At 31.0% G+C, this 22295-nt stretch overlaps 2 protein-coding genes across 2 annotated transcripts; one reads left to right on the plus strand and one right to left on the minus strand.

Moving 5' to 3' along the window:
- The first annotated feature begins 8257 nt into the window (after positions 1-8257).
- LOC132730913 (collagen alpha-6(VI) chain-like) lies at positions 8258-13453 on the plus strand. Its single transcript, XM_060716997.1, has 4 exons — positions 8258-9079; positions 10495-10806; positions 11269-11709; positions 12134-13453. Exons 1-4 carry the CDS (start codon positions 8746-8748, stop codon positions 12892-12894), a joined length of 1848 nt encoding a protein of 615 aa, XP_060572980.1. The 5' UTR covers positions 8258-8745; the 3' UTR covers positions 12895-13453.
- A 5886-nt stretch (positions 13454-19339) lies between these two features.
- On the minus strand, positions 19340-20875 carry LOC132730912 (polypeptide N-acetylgalactosaminyltransferase 5-like). The gene has a single exon (XM_060716996.1). The coding sequence runs from the start codon at positions 20873-20875 to the stop codon at positions 19340-19342; it is 1536 nt and encodes a 511-aa protein (XP_060572979.1).
- Between the last annotated feature and the right edge of the window lie 1420 nt (positions 20876-22295).

Consider the following 22295-nt stretch of genomic DNA (forward strand, 5'->3'; position numbering starts at 1 on the left):
GTACGGACAGCAATTTCTTATCTAGTGGCATTGAAAAAGTCAAACCACTTAAAACTAACACTGTAGGATATGCTTATTCAAACTTATCTACACATTGGAAAAGCAATCAACATACAGAGTCACGCGAACATTTTGTTTTTCAGTGCATTTGTACCAAATACCTGTGTTCGTAAAACTTATAAATATTTACACTGAATAACTAAATAAAGCTTTTTTCCATTTCAAAGGATATGCCAATAGCTTACTTTCAAATATTGGTTAGGATTTTGTAAATATTAACCTAAAAAAGTACAAAATAAATGTCCAATATTTCGAAGTGTTCTGACTGTAATTTTATGCTGGATTTTTGAACATGCCGCCACTTGTTTTCGGACGCATGAGCAACATTTATATATCTGTAGTGATATAGCCCTATCGAATTAGATCGGTTTCTATATGTAGCGATGATTTTGTACTTTTTTTCCAGGATAGAGGATACTGGATGCAGTGAGTATAATCTTAGGAAAATCAATCTTGGAATTATAACTGTTATGGAGACATTGACACTTTTATACATTTTACTGACAGTCTTTTGTAATCATTCCACAAAAGGAGAGAAGTGTCAGCCTACGTGTGAGTGGATGTCATGGTATGAATGGTCAGAATGCAGCGTAACGTGTGGCGACGGGGGACAACAGAACAGATTTAGGCCTTTATGTTGTCCGACGATATCAACACCTGTGCAAACTTTTGCGACATAGACGTTGATAAGCGAACTAAGAATCGGTCGTGTGGTGATGTGTGTTTATATGATGGAACGATGAAGATCGATGGATACGGTTGCCAGTGCAAAAACAGATCATTTGGACACTGCTGTGAACAACGTATGTATTTTATTAATCTTCGTAATTTTTAGCCCGACTCTCACTGCTCAAGGCCCATGACTGTCACGTCGATTTTGACATAATTATTGCCCTGTAAAACATAGAAAATTCCTCATTATCCAGGCTCTTGTTTTACTATCAAGTACTGAGAATAGTGGATCTGGCTGATCTACCGACAACTCTTGTTAACTTACGAATTTGAACTTTTTATTCGGGCCTTATCACTTATGTCTGTTTATACTATACAGTGCATTCTTAAACAGTGCCTTAACTTTTATAAGTAGCAAAAATGATACCAAATTATTAAGACATATAAGACATATATTCTGTACACACATATTTTTTATGTTAAAAAATCAACTATTTAAGTATCGACTTGAGTAAAATTGAAGCTCCTACTTCACTAGTTATACAGAAATTCAACGGCAAAAAAGTATATTTCGTATGTTTTATGTAAACTTGCAAATTCTTTGATTACGAGAATTAGTCATTATCTTCCCTTTTTTTCATACGTTTTGATTTGAATGTTTGAATTTATTGACTAATCTGCAGATTTTAAAACCGACAAGCCGGGCTTTATCGGCTCAAAACAATTTAACATTTACCATCTTAAATTTTTTTCAGATATTTATGTTCCATTGAAATATTACTGTGACAATTACTTTTGAAATATATTTATATGATAAATAACACTGGACCGAATAGACCAAAAAAGTGCAAAAGTCAAATATGCAATAATTATCAAATTAACGTCACTTATTAAAGTATGCATGTTATTCAATACTCATGTTATGTTTTTATTTAAACAGACGACTTCAAAGCAGCATGTCTCCCGATTCATGCTTTTTTATGCCCCCGCCATGTAATGGCCGGGGCATATAGTGTTACCCTGTTCCGTCCTTCCGTCCTTCCGTCATTCCGTCCTTCCGTCATTCCATCCTTCCGTCATTCCGTCATTCTGTCATTCCGTCATCATCAGTTTCCGTTCATTATCTCCCCAACGGTACAACACATTCAACCTAAATTTGACATATGGATATGTCATGAGAAAATACAGGTCAAGTTCGAATTTGGTCATGGTTCGATGATTTTTGGCAGAGTTATGCCCCTTTTACTTTGAAAATAATATGAAATTTTCAGTTTCCGTTCATTATCTCCCAAACGGTACAACACATTCAACTCAAATTTGACATATGGATATGTCATGAGAAAATACAGGTCAAGTTCGAATTTGGTCATGGTTCGATGATTTTTGGCAGAGTTATGCCCCTTTTACTTTGAAAATAATATGAAATTTTCAGTTTCTGTCATTATCTCCCCAACGGTACAACACATTCAACTCAAATTTGACATATGGATATGTCATGAGAAAATACAGGTCAAGTTCGAATTTGGTCATGGTTCGATGATTTTTGGCAGAGTTATGCCCCTTTTACTTTGAAAATAATGTGAAATTTTCAGTTTACGTTCATTATCTCCCAAACGGTACAACACATTCAACTCAAATTTGACATATGGATATGTCATGAGAAAATACAGGTAAAGTTTGAATTTGGTCATGGTTCGATGATTTTTGGCAGAGTTATGCCCATTTTTCTTTGAAAATAATATGAAATTTTCAGTTTCCGTTCATTATCTCCCAAACGGTACAACACATTCAACTCAAATTTGACATATGGATATGTTTCTGGAATGCCCAGGCCAATTTCGAATTTGGTCATGGTTCAATGATTTTTGGCAGAGTAATGCCCCTTTCACTTTGAAAATAATATGAAATTTACAGTTTCTGTTCATTATCTACCCAACAGTGTTACATATTCAACTCAAATTTGACATATGGATATGTCAAAGGAATGGGCAGGTCAAGTTGGAATTTGGTCATGGTTCGATGATTTTTTGGCAGAGTTATGTCCCTTTCACTTTGAAAATAATATAGATAAGTCTTGGGAATAAGCAGTTTAAGTTTGAATTTGGTCATGGTTTAATGATTTTGGACAACCTTATCTTTCTTGAATATTGGAAATTTTTTGAACTTTTTGTTTCAGCACTCATACTTTTGTGGAAATGTATGTATAGCCATTATTTTGGCTACAAATATGAAATATGCTATTTTCAAAAGGTTAAGACTGAATAATTTCAGTGCCTTGAATATTGTATGAAAATGGTTTGTGTTAACATTGAAAAGTTTAAAGGGCTTTGAACTTAAAATGAAAACAATAATTTGTGCAAACAAATTTGGAACTAAATATTTTAACATCTGAAATTTTGGCTGCATGCGGGGGCATCCGTGGCATGATGACACATTTCTAGTTTCATAAAATGTTTGAATATGTACATTGTGAAATGAACAATCAAAGGAATTTGCAAAACGGGACTTACATTCCACGTTAATTACCAAAAAAGAGACAAAAATATGTAAAAAATACCCGGGCCCTTAATGCATTAGTCACGCAGTAGAAATATTTTGATAACTACTAAAAAATAAGTCATAAGTCACACAAAACATGTAAATTATTATGCCCCCGCCATGTTATTGCCGGGGCATATAGTGTTACCCTGTTCCGTCATTCCGTCCTTCCGTCATTCTGTCATTCCGTCACCATCAGTTTCCGTTCATTATCTTAAGAACGGTTGCACACATTCAACTCAAATTTGACATATGGATATGTCATGAAAAAATACAGGTCAAGTACGAATTTGGTCATGATTCGATGATTTTTGGCAGAGTTATGCCCCTTTTACTTTGAAAATAATATGGAATTTTCAGTTTCCGTTCATTATCTCCCCAACGATACAACACATTCAACTCAAACTTTACATATGGATATGTCATGAGAAAATACAGGTCAAGTTCGAATTTGGTCATGATTTGATGATTTGTGGCAGAGTTATGCTCCTTTTACTTTGAAAATAATATGAAATTTTCAGATTCCGTTCATTATCTCCTCAAAGGTACAACACATTCAACTCAAACTTGACAGATGGATATGTCATGAAAAAAATACAGGTCAAGTTGGAATTTGGTCATGGTTCGATGTTTTTTGGCAGAGTTATGCCCCTTTTACTTTGAAAACAATATGACATTTTCAGTTTCCGTTCATTATCTCCCCAAAGGTACAACACATTCAACTCAAACTTGACATATGGATGCGTCAAAGGAATGCGCAGGTCAAGTTTAAATTTGGTCATGGTTCAATGATTTATGGCAGAGTTATGCCCCTTTCACTTTGAAAGTAATATGAAATTTTCAGTTTCCGTTTATTTTCTCCCCAATGGTACAACACATTCAACTCAAATTTGACATATGAATATGTTTTTGGAATGCCCAGGCCAAGTTCGAATTTGGTCATGGTTCATTGATTTTTGGCAGAGTAATGTCCCTTTCACTTTGAAAATAATATGAAATTTACAGTTTCTGTTCATATCTACCCAACAGTGTTACATATTCAACTTAAATTTGACATATGGATATGTCAAAGGTATGGGCAGGTCAAGTTGCAATTTGGTCATGGTTTGATGATTTTTTGGCAGAGTTATGTCCCTTTTACTTTGAAAATAAAATAGATACATCTTAGGAATAAGCAGTTTAAGTTTGAATTTGGTCGTGGTTAAATGATTTTGGACAAACTAATCTTTCCTGAATGTTTTGAAAAAAGTTTGAACTTTCAGTTTCAGCACTCATATACTTTTGTGGGAATGTATGAAGCCCATTATTTTGGCTACAAATAATGAAGTATGCTATTTTCAAAAGGTTAAGACTGAATAATTTCAGTGCCCTTGATCATTGTATGAAAATGGTTTGTGTTAACATTGAAAAGTTTTAAGGGCTTTGAACTTAAAATGAAAAAAAAAAATTTTGTGCAAACAAATTTGGAACTAAATATAACATATGAAATTTTTTGGCTGCATGCGGGGCATCCGTGGCATGATGACACATTTCTAGTTTTTACTTTTTCTAAGATTTTAGTTTTTTCTGAAGTTTCATTTTCTTGAAATATTTTGGCAGGGGCAATGCAGCTTTAATGTCATATTTTTATTACTTATGTCTAGAAAAAAAAGCGTGTGGTCGAATCGTTTGTATAAAGTATACAATAACAGAGTTCATACGAAACTACAATTTTATTTATAGTTCGATTTCAGAATAATCTATTCTTCTTTCATAACAGCTAACAATAACTACTGTAAAGGTATATTGCATTATCAGGAACCAAAGCTAAACTGATCCTATGACTTCTGTATATTTTTTCAAAATAACGTTTAGAAATCATCATATTGAAACAGTAAACAAAGAATTATTCATGCATCCTCTATTATCTATATTTTCAAGTATTTATCAGGGATGCCACCATTTCCGACAGACGTAATATTTGTATTAAGACTCGTCAATTAGTCAGTCTGTTGAACAATTTGGCTATCAACTGGACTTTGTATTGCAATTTATTGACCACGTTAACATTAGTACAGAAGAATTTCAGATCGCAATAATTACGTTTTCGTTTGACGACAAAGTGGAAATAACTTTCAATCAGTCTTCAGATAAAGACAGTCTCAGAAATTTAATAAATAAAATCCATTTTCGACCTGGGGCTACATTTACTGATAAAGGATTAAGTTTAGCATTAGAAGTTGCAAGACAGAGTGAAAGACGTGAAGGAATGGTCACACTAACGTATGCGTTTGTTCTAACCGATGGTATGTCAACTAAACGAGATGACATACGCATTGCTGCAAAGGCATTAAGGGATGCTAACGTTCGCGTTATTGCAATAGGTAATTATATCAGTTAACATTAGAATCCTTAGTTTATACATCATAAGTTATCAACAATCACTTTATCTAGGATAAAGAGGTAAAATGTTTTACACTCATTTTGGAAAAAAAGACATACAGAGAAGTGAGTAAATAGAGTTAAAGGCCCATTATGCCTCAGAAAGGATTTTTTTTATTTCAGAAATGCTTTTTAATTTTGGTGTACTGTTATAGTATCCAGAGAGTTACTGGATGGCCAATTAAGGAAAGATCTTTTTCATCTGTTGCTTTTTGGCAATAAGTAAACTTAGAATAAATTAGTATTTTGTAAGGAAGTCAAACTATTTCTTTGTGTACATTTTACTACTTTTATCACACATTATTTCACATTTATCTCTAATTTCTTCTGGTAACAAAGAAAATCTAACATTCTCTAAAACCATTATTTAAACGTTTGCCCTTTCTAAAGATGTAAAATATTATTTGTTTGTGAAACATAATTTGCGTTTAAACAAGAAGCAGTGTGGCATGTATTTTTCTTTTACATTTTAGGCATTGGAAGGGAAGTGTCTCACCAAGAATTGATAGACATTGCATCGCCGGGAGACCAGTACAGTCCGTCCTACGTTTTCTCTGTCGGAGATTTTAATGCCCTGTATGCTTTACTAAAACAGCTTGTTGACATAACTTGTGACGACTGTACCGCTTTAAGTCACTTTTCTGATATCGTGTTTCTTCTTGATGAGGGTAATGACATGACAGAAAATGTGTTTGAAATATCGGTTGATGTGATCAAGTCTATCGTGGAGAATACTGATAATATCGGCGAGTATGAAGGTGCCACATTTGCTTTACTCCAATTCAGAAACTCGCTTAAGTATGTAATCAGGCAATCAAACGGCCATTCAAAAAGTGACATTATTCTTCAGCTTCAAATCTTAAGCCGGATGAGAAATGATGTTTGCAGCAAAGATGATCATTGCGAGGAAATAAATATCACAACAGCTATTAATGAAACATTTCACAATCTTTACAATAATACTGGACGTCAAGGAGCTAGAAAATTCTTGTCTTGCTTTTAAATGGACAATATGAAGATCCGAGTTCTATAAAAGATGAAATGGCTAGACTTTATGACGAAGTTGATGTAAAAGTCTTTGTAGTTGGTGTAGAACCTAATATTAATATGGATGATCTACTGTCTTTGGCTAAAGAAGCTAGTCAAGTATTTGTGACAAAAGACGACGTTGAGAACTCAAAATTTACAGTCATGCAGTCAGAATTTACGTACAATGTATGCAAATGAACGTGGGTTATATTGAAAATGTTTGAAACGATCAGCGTGTTTACAGTCATATACAGAATTCGCGTACAATATATGTATTAAAACAATGGTTATTTATTGAAACGGGTTTTGAAAAGATGGGGGGGCGCATTTTTTTTTTTTTAAAAATAAATTTCAAATTCAGTCAGGAATTCACGCACAATATATGCAATCATACTTATTGGTTTTTGAGTGTTGAATTTTATGCAGGACCCGAGTAAGTACTCAGATTCTCGTAGTACTGGACGATTTATAAGTCAAATGGACCACACCATATACTAAAACTATAATACTTTATGTTGTATATTATACATAATATAATTTTTAATATGATAATGAATATAAGCGATAACAAAGTAATTATAAAAAAAAGAATTAGCGATGCAATTCATATATCCAGGGCGAGGCACACATTTTAAACTCTAGACAGCTTATAAGAATTTAAAGTTGGTTTTTGCACGCTGACTGATTTTATTCTGATGTTCAGCTGACAAGGTTTTTTTTCTAGTTGAAAGCGCAGGTCAAGCTTTTCACAGAGATCCCAGAAGAAGGGGTTCTCCAACGCTGTCTGTGATTATACATTGCCGCAATCAACATGAGTACAGCATAAGTAATTAATGTTTGACATGGTTTATGACTGAAAAAAACTTTACTTTTTGTTGAAAAAAATTGACACTTGGTAAAATTTCTGTTGTGAATGTTGAATGTTATTGAGTTCTTATATAACATACAGGTAACTTTTAATGGTTGGAAGATAGAAACGCAACCATAGTAATTTTGTAGTTATTATAACAAAGTAATTTACTTTTGGTGTCCGGTTATAGTATGCAAACAAAAGATACTAATAACCCATTTACCTGAACCATTTTCTTTGCTTCCATTGGTTGTTTGACAACATGTACATATATATTTATTTGATTCTTTGAATGGATTTCAAAATACTGCTTTGTTTACATTTGCATTTTTTATGACAATCTATTTTTCTTTAAGCGCTATTGCCTTTTGACATGATTTAAAAACATTATTTAAAGCTGTAAAACTAAAGCGTGCGACATGTAAAGAAGGGGAAAACTCGTTATGAGGAATAACATGTTTAAAGTAAAAGCCTTTCAAATAATTAAATCAGTTTTGGGTGACTCTTTTTTCCACTCCTGGTACAACAGAGCTACTTCTTAGTCATTCACACAATACTTCTTTAGAGTAGCTTCTATTGTATTTTATTGGTTTCTTTTAAGATGTGTATTTAAACTTGAGGTTAATCTGTAAATATCACCCGGAAGTTTGACATATACACGAGTCGTTACGTTAACTTATTCGTTTTAGTATTAAAACATGCGTTGGATATTAAAGTGACATTTTGCCCATTTAAGGATATATAGTGAGTGAATAGGTGGAAGTCAAAATAAGTTTACACATTGCATTAATCCCTTTCAATTTGATAATTTACTTTGCATAAACATTGAAGAGCGCATGGATCCAAATGAAATGTTTGTAAATACCTTTAGTATTTACCTGTAAAGGTCAGCTTATTAAAAGAGTGGGGTATTTTTTTTATTTTATCCCAGATTTAAATTTTAACTTAACATTTTTCAATATCAACTGTTGGTCAAACATCATTTTAACAGTCAATCTTTTGAAATATAAAGCCGATTCAACTCAACTTATCTTTACAGATATCAGCATAATGTCACATACAGATATGAAAACAATGAGAGAAATAGTATAATGGGATATAAATATATTTATTTTTCAGTTTTTTGACACTTGTTTTGTTATTATTTTGTTTAAACCGAAGGGTAGCAAACAGGAATGGAGGTACTTAAATGTTTGATACTGGCATTTATAGCTGAAACAACAGCTAGGTCGTGCAATAAGGGATGCGAGTGGTCACCTTGGAAAGGATGGTCCGGGTGTAGCCGAACATGCGGTGGAGGATTTAGGAGTAGATACAGACCTTTTTGCTGCAGGTCCGATTTAGCATCCGACATTGATGCTTGTTTATCAAATTGTGGAAAGGATTTGTCCTTCTTGTACAGTGGTGAATATTTAAGCGAAAGTTGTATGGACATATGTTATAATGGTGGAACATTTGAGGGGTATTGTAAATGCGATTTTTTACACGAAGGTTACTGTTGTGAAAAAGGTAAAATTCAATTCTAATTAAAATGATGTTTCATTTGTAAATTAGCTTACATTTCATTGTTTTTGTCTAAAAATAGGAACAAAATGACAAAAAATTATGTTTTAATATAAATATGTTTCAACGTTGACAAATAGTTCTACTTTTTTTGGAATATACTTGTAAAGATTGTATTTTAGCTATAATATCCTAGATTTTGCTATGGACATTAATTATTTTTTTTATGTCAATTTATCAATTTTTTTCTCTAATTGAAAAAAGTTATATTATTCAGTTAAATTCCTTGAACTATCTGTTTATAAATTTTATTGATATACATGTATATATGTTTATATAATTTTATAATAGCCGATGTAAACTCAATGCAACATCAAAATGAAACCGTAGCACTATCATATGTTCAAGTATAGACAATATCACGATAAAAATACGTAACAAAAAAAACAAAAAAAAAAAAAAAAAAAAAAAAAAACAACCATATCAACAAAACAAAAATTCACACGACCTCAAACAGAAATATGTAGTAACATAAAATGCAGTTCAAATTATCCATGCATTATATAACTGCAATCAATAAGTAGTAAGTTTTTTTGTTTGTTTTTAAAAACTAAAATGACTAAAATATTGAAATAGCCTCATAACAAAGCTTTATAAAATCCTACATAAAGCTGTGGTTATACTGTGGTTATAATGTTCTCCTTAAACAATGTACTATCGAAAGAAATAATATTAAAAGGCCTACGCTTTAAATTTTACAGCCCAATGCCTCCATATACAACTGACATACACTGTTTTACAAAATGATTGGTGAAATACAATACCACTTAAGCAAATTTTACAAAATAACGATGACATGCTCTGATCGAATAAAAACATTTAACAAGCATCTATAAAAGTGGCGTTTATTTTTTTGTCCATTTTTCAAAATCACTTCATGTAAATAAGTACAACCCTGACCAAGTTGATAATAACCTTTCTAAAAACTGAAAAATAGCATTTACTCATAAACATTATGTTTGTTTTTAGGATGATCGATTACATTTGAAGTATTTTTCAGCTCTAGGACTGACAGGCACATCGAGTGTTATATTGCTTGCATCGTCACCTTAGTGCAGTAACAGGTTAACTCCTATCATAGAGTATCCTTTTTAAAACCTATGAAACAAACCTATCTATATGATATGCAACTTGAAAAGAACTTTTACATTACAAGGATATTTCAATAATTAAATGGGAATTTTTTGTGAAAAATTTTCTTTTCTGACATTGTATTTCTTTCCGTATTGAATTTGACATTCTTAGATCGATAGAATTGGTACAGCATATTGAATAGTATATATTATAATCTCATCGAAACTATTTTAGATAACTGAACATTTATGTGTATCATAAATACATTATAAAACAAACATTTACAGAAAAACCTCGCTTAGAACAACCCAGTGGCAGAAGAAGCTGTGATGACATATGCACGTGGTCTTCATGGGAAGAATGGAGTACGTGCTCTGTGTCTTGTGGTGGTGGTGGACATCAACAACGTGAAAGGCATTTATGTTGTCTTGAGGAATACGGCAACTTTCAAAACTGTGCAGCAAGATGTGACAAAGACATTAAGGACCAAGTTGAGAATAGAAACTGTGGAGATAATTGTTTATATGGTGGAACTTTGAAGAAAGGCGATTACGGGTGTCAATGTTTGGACAGGACATTTGGACATTGCTGTGAAGAACGTACGTATTTTCTTACATTATTATTTTATAAACGGGTAGAATATATTTGTGCAACATATGAAAATAGTATTATAACATTTTTACTCAATTTTTATATTAGTGATTGAAACGTAAAATATTGATTGTAGCAGGTGTTAAGTGAATAATTGAAGTTGTCCTTAACTTCATCTTAGTCATGGTATGCTGATCTGCAGGATCATTGATTACAGTACAGTACGTGTTGAAAATTAAAACATAAAACTGACGCTGGAAGGGCAGGAGGAAGAGAGACAAAGAAAAATAATGTTGAAAAGTGTATTTTTATTTTCTTTGTATCATAGACAGATTCAATTAACCTAAAAATGCAATTTAAATCTTTTTACTAATTTGTTTTCATTGCTCTGTAGGGATCTCACTATCATCATGAATTTTATATAGCATTAGGAAATAGATCTTTTTCTCTAATTTGAAAATTATTTTCAGTATTATCAGGTTGCACACCCTTTCCAACTGACGTTATATTTGTGTTAGATTCGTCAACAAGTCAAACGAAAGACGAGTTTCGTCAACAGCTCGATTTTGTATTAAAATTCATTGATCAAGTTAACATTAGCAAAGAAGAATTTCAAATCACGATAGCAACATTTTCATTCGAGGCGAAAATAGAAATACATTTTAATCAATCTACAAATAAAAACAATCTTCTAGATGCAATAAATAAAATTTCATTTAGACCGGGTGCTACCTTTACAAACAAAGGGTTAAATGCAGCATTAACCGTTGCAAGACAAAGTGAAAGACGGAAAGGGATGGTGACACTTACGTATGCATTTGTTCTGACCGATGGAATGTCAACTAAACGACAGGATACACGTTTAGCAGCAAAGACATTGAGGGACCATAACGTTCACGTTGTTGCAATAGGTACATTAAAAGTACATATTTTGATTAATGTCTTAATTGAAATGTCTGCCGTGGGTAACTACATTGAATATTATATGTATGCTAAGAATTTAAGTTAAACTTAAACTTAGTCAACGTAAATCAAATGATACTTCATACTTGTATTCATTTCTTTCGAAGTAACTCTAAAGAATGAGCACTTGCATACTTAAATCAGGTTCAACCAGCATAATACAAAGTCACGTTATTGTTTAAAGTAGAAAAAAGATTTATATCTACCTATCTATTTTTAAATCAATGCTTCCGAGGAATCTGCCACTTTGCACAGGTTTAATTAATGTAGATGCATCTAAAGTCTTACATTGAAAATAAGAAATTGATTAATATGTATGTGTATAGTTGTATGCTGAAAGTAACTGATACCATTCTATCTTCATTTCCAAAGGGATAGGAAAGGAGGTGTCACACAAAGAACTGATAGATATTGCATCACCTGGAGACCAACATAGCCCGTCTTACGTTTTTTCTGTCGGCGACTTTAATGCACTGGATACCTTACTGAAACAGCTCGTCGATATTACCTGTGATGACTGCAGTGCCGTTAGCCACTTTTCACATATCGTGTTTCTTCTGGATGAAAGTAATGACATGACTGAAAATGAGTTTGAAATATCAGTAGATATACTAACATCAATTGTGACAAATACTGATCATGTAGGTGAACATGATGGTCCGGCTTTTGGATTGTTTCAATTGGGCGACACATTAGAGAATGTGATAAAACTGTCGAAGCACCAGTCACAAAGTGGACTGACTCTGAATCTTAGAGTCTTACGCCGGACGAGAAATGATGCTTGTAGTAAAGATGAGCAATGCAATAAAATGAACATGACGAATGCTATAGGTGAAATTGTTAAAAACTCATACAACATCTCCGGAAGAGATAATGCTAGAAACTTTCTCATTATTCTGTCTAATGGTCACTTTGAAAAGCCAAGTATGATAAAAAATGAAATAGCAAATATCAAGGAATTAGCTGATGTTAAGGTTTTTATGGTTGGATTAGGATCTGATATCCATATGTATGGATTGTTAGCCCTGGCTAAAGAAGCAAGTCATGTGTTTGTAACTCAGGACAATAGTGATCACTCAAATTTAATTGTAATGCAATCAGAATTTATGTACAACATTTGCTTAAAGCATTGAGAATACTGGTGAATTTCGTTTAACATTTTTGTGTCTTTTGTTTTTGTATTTTGTTTAGTTTTGCTCTGTGGTTTGACCTTTGACAATATTTTATTTACTACGATAAACTGATTGTTCTCTAACCCGATATTTGTTTATAAGCTATAATACCTGACATTGATATTGTCTTGTATGCTTTTATGTGTTAAAGTATGGTCGTGCTTATGAGTACACAAATGTCTATATTTAACCCTCCCCTTATCTTGATTGGTTTTATTCTATATCAGATAAGTCGTATTACATGTCGTTATCATTAGGATTGGTTTAATTTGATCAAGTTTAATCGGGTTGTCTTCCTCTTTTTATTTTGATCCGTATCATTTTATCAAATTTAGGCGGCATTGCTGTCTTTTTTATTTTGGTAAGTTCAATTGTATCAAGTTTAAGCGGCATTGTATCGTCTTTTTAGTTTGATTTGCGTAATGCGGTTGTTTGGTATAATTTTATCACATTTTATATTAGATGTACTTTACAACATTCTCGTTTATTATGTTTTGTTTTCATGTTTTTGTTCCTGCTTTCCTTCATTGATAATAACATTATTATAAGTTCTTTTCAAATAAAGTCGGAAAATACGTTGCTATTCTTTTTTAAAAAAGTTATGTCGGTCGAATAAACAAACTACAACTATTAAAAGTATGCCATGAACTTCATAAATGATTGTCCATTTGGGAAAGTTCTAGAAATAATTTTAGAATTAACAGGGAATTCTTTTGTATATTGAACATCAAAGAGAATCTGCCGTAGGGCAAGCAAGGGCTTGTTTAATTGTTGAATTGCATTTTGAATAAATGTAGTTAAATCGTCGTTTTGTCAAATCTTACTAAAATCTTATTATCATCAGAATAATTATATTATTTTCCTTCAACTGAGGAATGAATGATAAAGAATGTTTCGTCGCGCATTCAATCTGTTTCTGTGTTCTTGCCGTTAGGTTGGTGTAAATATATTTGGCATAGTCTTAATTGAAATGAACTAGATTTACCCTGTACTGTAAAGATATGTAAACAAACATTTTACAAACGTGTAATCACTTGAAAGTACTTTGTAATTAAACTTCATAAACAAATACATTGTTGATTCTTTTTATCGCATGTGTTCTTGCAAGTAATACAATATTTATACTACGTTGTGTTTGAAAGGAACCCAACTGAGGTACAAAAGCCGAAAATCATAAAATTTGAATTTCTTTCTCAGATCAGCCGGGGACACAAGAACCGAAATACATGTAGAAGATAATAAAGAAATAATCTTAGAAATAAATTGTAAATTTTGAGTTATAATTACCCTTAATTGAATGAAAAGCCTTGCGACCCTTTTCAATTTATGTCATTTTCGCAATTAAAATAACTATTTCGTGAAAAATGAGTAAGGGAATGATCTGAATTTTTGAACAAACATTAATTAGCTTGTTTAATTAGGTTGTTTACATACATGTATAAGGTTGTTTACATACACGTTTTAGATTTTCTAGATGATATGGCAATGATCACATGAAAAGAGTTTTCTATAACACTTTCTTTAAAGATATGTAAACAGAAATCCAAATTTTCAAATTCTTTAAAAATGTCAAATATGTGCTCAGAAGTATTTTAATAATGGATTTAGAGCATGCTACGTATTTTACAACTGAAGAAAGTAGCGTTGAAAGTACAGTTATGCGTCATAAAAGTACCAAAGTATAAACAAAATAGCGTTTTGACTTCCGTACAACATACTTATTAAGTTATATTGATTTACATGTAATTGTAAAATAATAGCATAGCAAATAAAGTAAAATATAGTTTATATGTGTTGCAAATATATAACTTTTTGGAGACTGTAACAAGATACAAAAATTTAGAGAAATCAAATATAGATGATAGTAATCCTGAGGGATAACGGGCCTTTAAAATGTAAAGAAAAAGAATATCAAAATCTTTTCTTTGTTAGGAATACAGTTACGCTTTAACATTACACTTACTAAGAAAACTGTTTTAGTTCTTTCCTGAATCATACTGAATTACAATTATATACTCAGGACAATACTCTGTCCTTGTTCCCTTGTTGCAAACAGTGTAAATTGTGTTATGTGTCCCTGTCTACCGTAGAAGACATTTGTAAAATGAGAGACAATATATTAATATTGTCTCTTTTGTTTTCTGCTATATATATTTTATAAATACTGCAACTATCTAAAATAATTTTTGTTTCGGTTGATTGTAACACAAATCTATAGCTTGTATCCGTTTAAATAATTTTCATTTTTGAACAATTTGCTTTTTATGCTGTTCTTGTTATTGAGATAATCAGTATAATCTCTGAATGCTATTTTAGTTTTATGTAAAGCTGATTTAGTTCTATTTCAAAATAATATATTCATGTTCGATAATGAACTTAACATTTAATGCATAAAAGATTTTAAGTAAAACTTTAAAATGTGAAAGTAAGTGATTGAGATAATCTTTCTGGCTTTCATGAAATGAAAATGTCTCAGTAATAGAAGTAGCAAGACTATTACATGTATTATATTTTGAAGTTACTTTTCTTAACGTTCCAGACATTTCTGAGCAAAATATATATGCTTTAAGGAATAATATAAAATAATAGTAAAGTTACTGACATTTCTCATTTTAACAACCTGGTGCCACATAAGAATCACTGAACATACTTTATTTAAAATGCAAATGCTTTGCAAGTCCCTTAATTATTCATTGAAATACGTTTTTCAACTTCTTAAAAAGTATCATGACTCATTTTATGACCAATCGTTTGCCAAAGCAATAACATAATAATACAAAATAATGTTAAAAATACATTTATAACCATGCCGTTAACTATATGTTTCTTTTTAAATATTATCATGATCTGCTAAAAGTTAATCATGATATTGACATTTTTTCTGAAGATCAATAATTGATAAATAATCCAATACGTGTCATATTACTATCACATGCTTTAATCTAATCATTTGCCACAAAAGGAGATTACTATCGATTTAACAAAGGTTTATTGCCATACCTTATACTTCTCGGAATACCTTATTAGTACATTTCCCTGTATCTGATAACAGAATATCTGGCTTTGAAATACATCTTTACTAATAAAATAGAATTATTGTTATTCTAAATGTCACAGACTTTTGCAGACTAACAGATAATAACTTTGCCTTTCAACTAAAATGTCATGTATTCATTAATATTGTAGAAATTGTCATCAGGTCATGTGTTTCTAATAAGTTAATTCAGATGTATACAATTATTGTGGTTTATCAAAATTTAACAATTAATAAAATCTTAAACGTTTTCTGCTTTACTGATACTTTTAAACAAAAACCTCGATTTAATACAAAATCGCATATTCATGCCCGAGATATTTCTTTTAAGATTATAATTCTCATGCCACTACGATATGTGACTCAAAGTACGCACAAATGCCTGTTTATTTCTATATTTTAGAGATAATTTTGCAATATTTTTATGTTTAAGTAATTCACAATGTCTTTTTAGGACTTCTTTAAAATGATCATAGATGGAAACAATAATGTTGTAACATAAAACTGTACATGCATTCCTACAAAGATAACTACAGAATATCTTAAGGAAATGAATATGGAAACATTTGCCTCCCTTTATGTTGGAATGTTTAATCATTTCATATATTTCAGACACTATTTACTTGCACTGTATTGTAACAATTTTTTTTTATATAAACCTTTTTTTTAAATTTCATTGTTTCTTTATTATTCGACAAAATACAAGCCCTTATTTCAATATCCTGTTTTTTATTTCAAAAAGTAAAAACTGTTTGAAGACACAATAAACCCCAGAAATGGGTATTTAAAAACACGTTTGTATAATGAGCAGATATGTATTATATTATGTTGTTATAATACAAACATGATGTTCCTATCTGATTTGCCTTTCAAAGAAGATTAAGGCTATAAATTGCAAATACCTTCTTACCAGACTAAACATTAAGGAGGGATTGATTCTCTGACCCTAATCTTGATTGAATTATGCCTACAGTTCAAAGCTTCTGTTTTCTAGGAATGATAAAAAACAATATATAGAGGATATTGAATAAGTGTAGGTTCAATACTGAATTTATGGAACGAGTTGAATAACATTATATTATGAAAGTATGTGGCGAGCAGGATATTACTTAAGTAATTCAGATATACGAATTTAATATTGTATTTAATATCACATATCTAAAATACACTAACATTTAGCGCATTCTTTTGCTATGTTTGTATATCACAAATGACGTCACGTCAAAATATATATAGGACATGCAATACTGTTTTATTTTAAGAAAAGTGGCACGGGTATTTGATATACGTAGATTATAAGGAATCAGTCTAAGATAACCATGCAATAAAAAAAATTTTTGTTCCAAAAACCAATAGTTATTTTCCTTAATTCTTTGTAAATAAACATTATATCACTTATAATTTAAATAATTATCGACATACCTCCAACTTTTCTTATTAATCATTTGCATTGAACAAGAATAAACAAGATTTTCCCTTGCACTAAAAATGATAGATTTTTAATAATAGATTTTGTTTCTTAAGAGTTATACTTGTTTTTAAATGATGCTCAGCTCTTGATTTTCCAGAATGCCTCTCTAAGAGAAATAATAGGTGTAAAAGGTGTAAAAGATATGTAAATACAAAGCTTCAAAACAAGTTTGTTGAAATTTTACCGTTTCTGTTAAAATGTCCTCAAGGCTGATGTTAAGATATCATGATATAACAATACTTACATTTATATAGTATTAAAATATATATTTATCTTACAAAGTACAGAACGTGTTTAATACAAAGAAAATATAATACAAGCAAACTTATCATATACAAGTTTAATACCATTTACACATCAAAATAATTGTATTGAAATACTTAAGATGCAGGTTTTTTTTACAAGTAAATAATATAATTTTAATGTAATAATGAAGTAAGCATTTTCCTTTTATTAGTTGTTTTACAATAAATATATTATAGTACATTAAACATGATTAATTAAAAAACAACAAATTCTAAGCATATTGTCGTTCCCCTTTGCTACGTAAATCTGTCTTAAATTTCTTTTAATAATCCTTTCATTCATTTCATCCTTCATCTGAAATGAAGTTGCTTACGTTTTAGAACATTTCTTATATTTTTTGTTATTTAAAATATATGGTAATGTCTATTCTAAAATATGTGAATAATTCAATTCAAGAAAAATGTGTGCAACAACAGTCTTAAAATACATATATGCGTTATTCATTTGACATTTTATAACAAAAACATGCAAAATATTATTATTACTACATAATTAAATATCATTATTTATGACTTCATGATTTACGGATTAAGACATTGCCATTCAATAACTATTTGGTCTTGATAGAAAAATGAAATATTGAAGCTATGGAGTTAATATAATGCCACTATTCTAATATAAATTATATTATATGTAGAATTTATTTATTCTAAGGTTACATGTCAGTACTCAATGAGTTATAGCGTTGTAAGTACTTTATTGTTGTCATTTCTTCTCTATTCCAAAAATTAGTTTTCAGTACTCTAGATTGTCACCTTAGTGCAATAACGGGTTAACTACAATCAAAATGTAATAGGAGTTAACCCGTTACTGCACTTAGGTGACGATATATTCCTAGCTTTATACACATTTGTACCATGTAAAATTCCGTAAATCATACTGCCAAATTAAGCATTTATTCAATTTATTCCAAACTCTGTAAAACATTCAAATTATAACGGAATATATGAATGTATAAATACTACCATCTGTTACTTGATATTTGTCATAGATACAGTAAAAATGAAAGTTAAGAGCATTAGCGACTGGTTTCGTCTTTCACTGTAAGATTAAGATAAACATGAGAACACAACATTCCGTTAGTCACATATTGTATTTAAAAAAATATACTCATGCAAAAACGTGAAATAAGTAGTCATTCATTTGTTTGACGTCTTTAATATAGACACATTATTAGTTATGTTTTACTGATGATAATAATGATAATACAATTGTTTATAAACCCCGTCCACAAGTGAAGAGAGATACGTGCTAATAAAGCTATGGTAACAACACAGCACCTTTTACAGTAATTATCAACATGCGACTATGTTTACTTAAAAATATAGATGTTATACATAACATAAGATATTATATATAATATCATCACTAATATTTTTACTTTATAATTAGATGAATTAAATATGATTGAAATTTATTTGGCAGTACAGTTTCACTTCAATTAAATATGATCACGATAATTAGTGTTACTGGCAGGCAAAAAGAGTGATTAGCTTATCTTTAACTTCTTAACTCCAGTCAGAAAATAAATTAAAAAAATCTTTCTATGACTGAATGTTAATGAATAGGAACTAAATGCATAACGAAATATTAGTTCATCGCAAATATTTCGGAGGCCATTCCCATTTCTGGAAAGGATTCTCATTACACAATTCAAGAGATACCTTTCCAGACTTATTTGCTGTCAAACACCGTACACCTTGTTTTATTAAACCACTGTTGTCGTCAAAACTCCATTTTAACTCTTGATTAGAGAGGGTTTGTTCTTGTGAAGTGAACGATAGACGGTTATTATAAGTATTACCTTTTAGCCACTGGCGATCTATTCGAATATTCATATTGTCTGTTAATAGAAAGAACTGATTTATTTCGCTGCTACATGAATATGTTATCAATTCATAGTTATCATCTATATTTGCCATATCTAAACAAAGATTAAGATCTGTGTTTAGTATATTTCCTTTCCTCAGAATATTTTCTGGAATGAAAATATTTGAAATTCTACGAATTTGGTCAATATAATGTTGATAAGGTTTACAATGATTTTCCTCCTTTATTCTATATCTTTCAAGAAGATCACCTGGATATGTTTCTTTTGTGTTATTTCCTCGTTGCAGAGCCTCAAGAGCTAATTTTTGGATTTCACCTTCCATCCAAACAAGAATAAATCTAAGTTTATTTTTCTTAATATAATTCAATTTAGGATGTAATTTTTGCCATGGTGCATTTCTATATAGGTGTGCTATTATTGAGCAAGGGATCATTTCAACTCGTCCACCACAAAGCCATACTTTCACAGATAATTCCATGTGCTCGTAGCCCCAAACTTCCATACCGGTATCAAATCCTCCAAGTTCTATGAAGTATTCCTTTCTCATGGCAGTCATCATACCCGGGATGATGCCATATTCAAATGGAGCCACGCTACTATTTCTTGCTTTTCTATAAGAATTCGAGTATGTCAACCAATTCTCACCAAGAGTGATTTGGTCAAAGGCACATAATCGCTGATAATTTGCATCCAAAATATATTCAAAGTTTTCACTTGAAATATGTCCAACGTTTGAGGTCAACAATGCATTTGGTTCCTGTACAAGCCGATAAATAATTGGCTCTAGCCACCCTGGGTTCACTTCAATATGGCCATCAAGAACAATGAAAAACTCAGAGGCCACCATCATGATTCCTCTTGTTCTAGCCATCGTCAATCCAAGTGGTTGTTCATTACTAATAAGTTTGAGTTTTTGAATATTTGCAACGTGTACATTTACAGCTAGTTTTAATTCCAAATTGACTGAGCCATCATCAACTAGAATGATTTCGTTTATGAGATTAATTGGAGATGTTTCAAGTAAACTATAAATCGTTCTTAACAAACACGAAATTGGTTCGTCGCGTAATGTTATCACAATGCTTATTCCAGGTAAGTTGCCTGGATACCTTATCTTCTTGCATTCATCAGGTCGCAAATCTGAAAGAAGTCTTTTAATTCCGATGATGTCACTTAAATAAATGTTAACATCTGCTTGTGAAATATTGTCACGAAGTTCCATGTATCTTTTGTCATTTTCATCAATATGTATTAATTTATTCCCCGCACCTGGTCCTAAGTACTCGGGGAAAATAACCATTTTTTCTTTCTTTGCCGCACTTTCATTGCTCCTTAAATTTCTTTCATCGAAATAAGCTGCTTTGTGTTGAAATAGTTTAGTTGTGCTTTTATTCAACCTATTTACCCAGTGATTAAATAATAAAACACCTCCAATATAAAAGCAAACCAAGAACAGAACAATTATTTTCAAAGCTAAGGCACGACATTTTATTATCATATCTTTTTCCGCCGCCTAACGAAGCTGGCTTTTACATAGCTATTTATTGTAAATGTAAAGTCGGTTCATCTTATTACATTACATTGCACAGCTGTCGTTTTGATCTTAATCATTGTTATAGTATTTCGGATAAAAGGCGGCCAATCATATGTCAAGCATACACATTACTAGAGATTACTTTGTTACCTGTATCATGTGTAGATATTAACATAAATGTTGGTTATATGTATACAACTTTTATTAAATGGTTAAAATATTTCTCAATTGCCAAGAGTCAAACCAATGTAAAAGTATTATATTTGAAAAAAGAGAAAAATCTCGCCACTGTTAAATAGTCATAACTTTACGACAAATAATCCTACATAGACTTCACTGTTTGAATTTTTCCTGATCTTTTCTTGTTTAGTTGTAGGTTAAGCAATAAATTTCTGCAAACTATGGGGATACCCTTTTTCTAATAGATAATCTTACTTATGGCATAATAAATTTTGCCCATTTTTCACTTCATGAACTATAGTTGTATTTTATGTTCTCCTCATTCTAGTACATAGTTTTTCCGCTTATCGGCTGTCGTTTTTGTGTTTCGTGGTTTTCTTCTATTTTCAAATAAACAACAATTAGGCGTTTAGAGTGTAACACTCAATTCGAAAGAAAGTATGCAGTGCTGTCTTTAAGATGTATTTTGCTCGTGAGACAGCAATATATATATATTATAAATCAATGTCAATTTTTCTAGGATATAAAATCTCTCGGTACGGTAGATAAAAGCTTTGCATTACATGTAGGAGCAGTATAGACTACTTTTAAGGTCGAAGACGATAACCCTTAAATTTGTGTTTGTTTCTTTCATACTTTGTGAGTCTTGTATATACACGTTTTTGCATAAATGTTTAAAATATCTGAATTGAATCAATCAGACCAAACATTTGTTACTGTTGAAAAATAGCACTTATAGAGCTGATGTAAATTTAACATAAATCAGTCAGTAAAGCCGTATATATGTATATGCTATACAAATATGAGTTTTAAGCTGGTGAATATAATTACCAAAGTCCGTATCTGTTTAATTATCATTATCTATAATAACTATTATATTGTTTGATTGCAAGATATAAGACTTTTTGAGCATTTCATACATCAAATTTGAAAAGTGATAACAAAGTATGCTAAAGAAAATACCAAGAAAACATGTATTTTAGCTCACATAGTATAAATATGCATG

The sequence above is a fragment of the Ruditapes philippinarum genome, unplaced genomic scaffold (genome assembly GCF_026571515.1).
Source record: "Ruditapes philippinarum isolate M1 unplaced genomic scaffold, ASM2657151v2 ctg6938_1_1_1_1, whole genome shotgun sequence".
Lineage (NCBI taxonomy): Eukaryota > Metazoa > Mollusca > Bivalvia > Venerida > Veneridae > Ruditapes > Ruditapes philippinarum.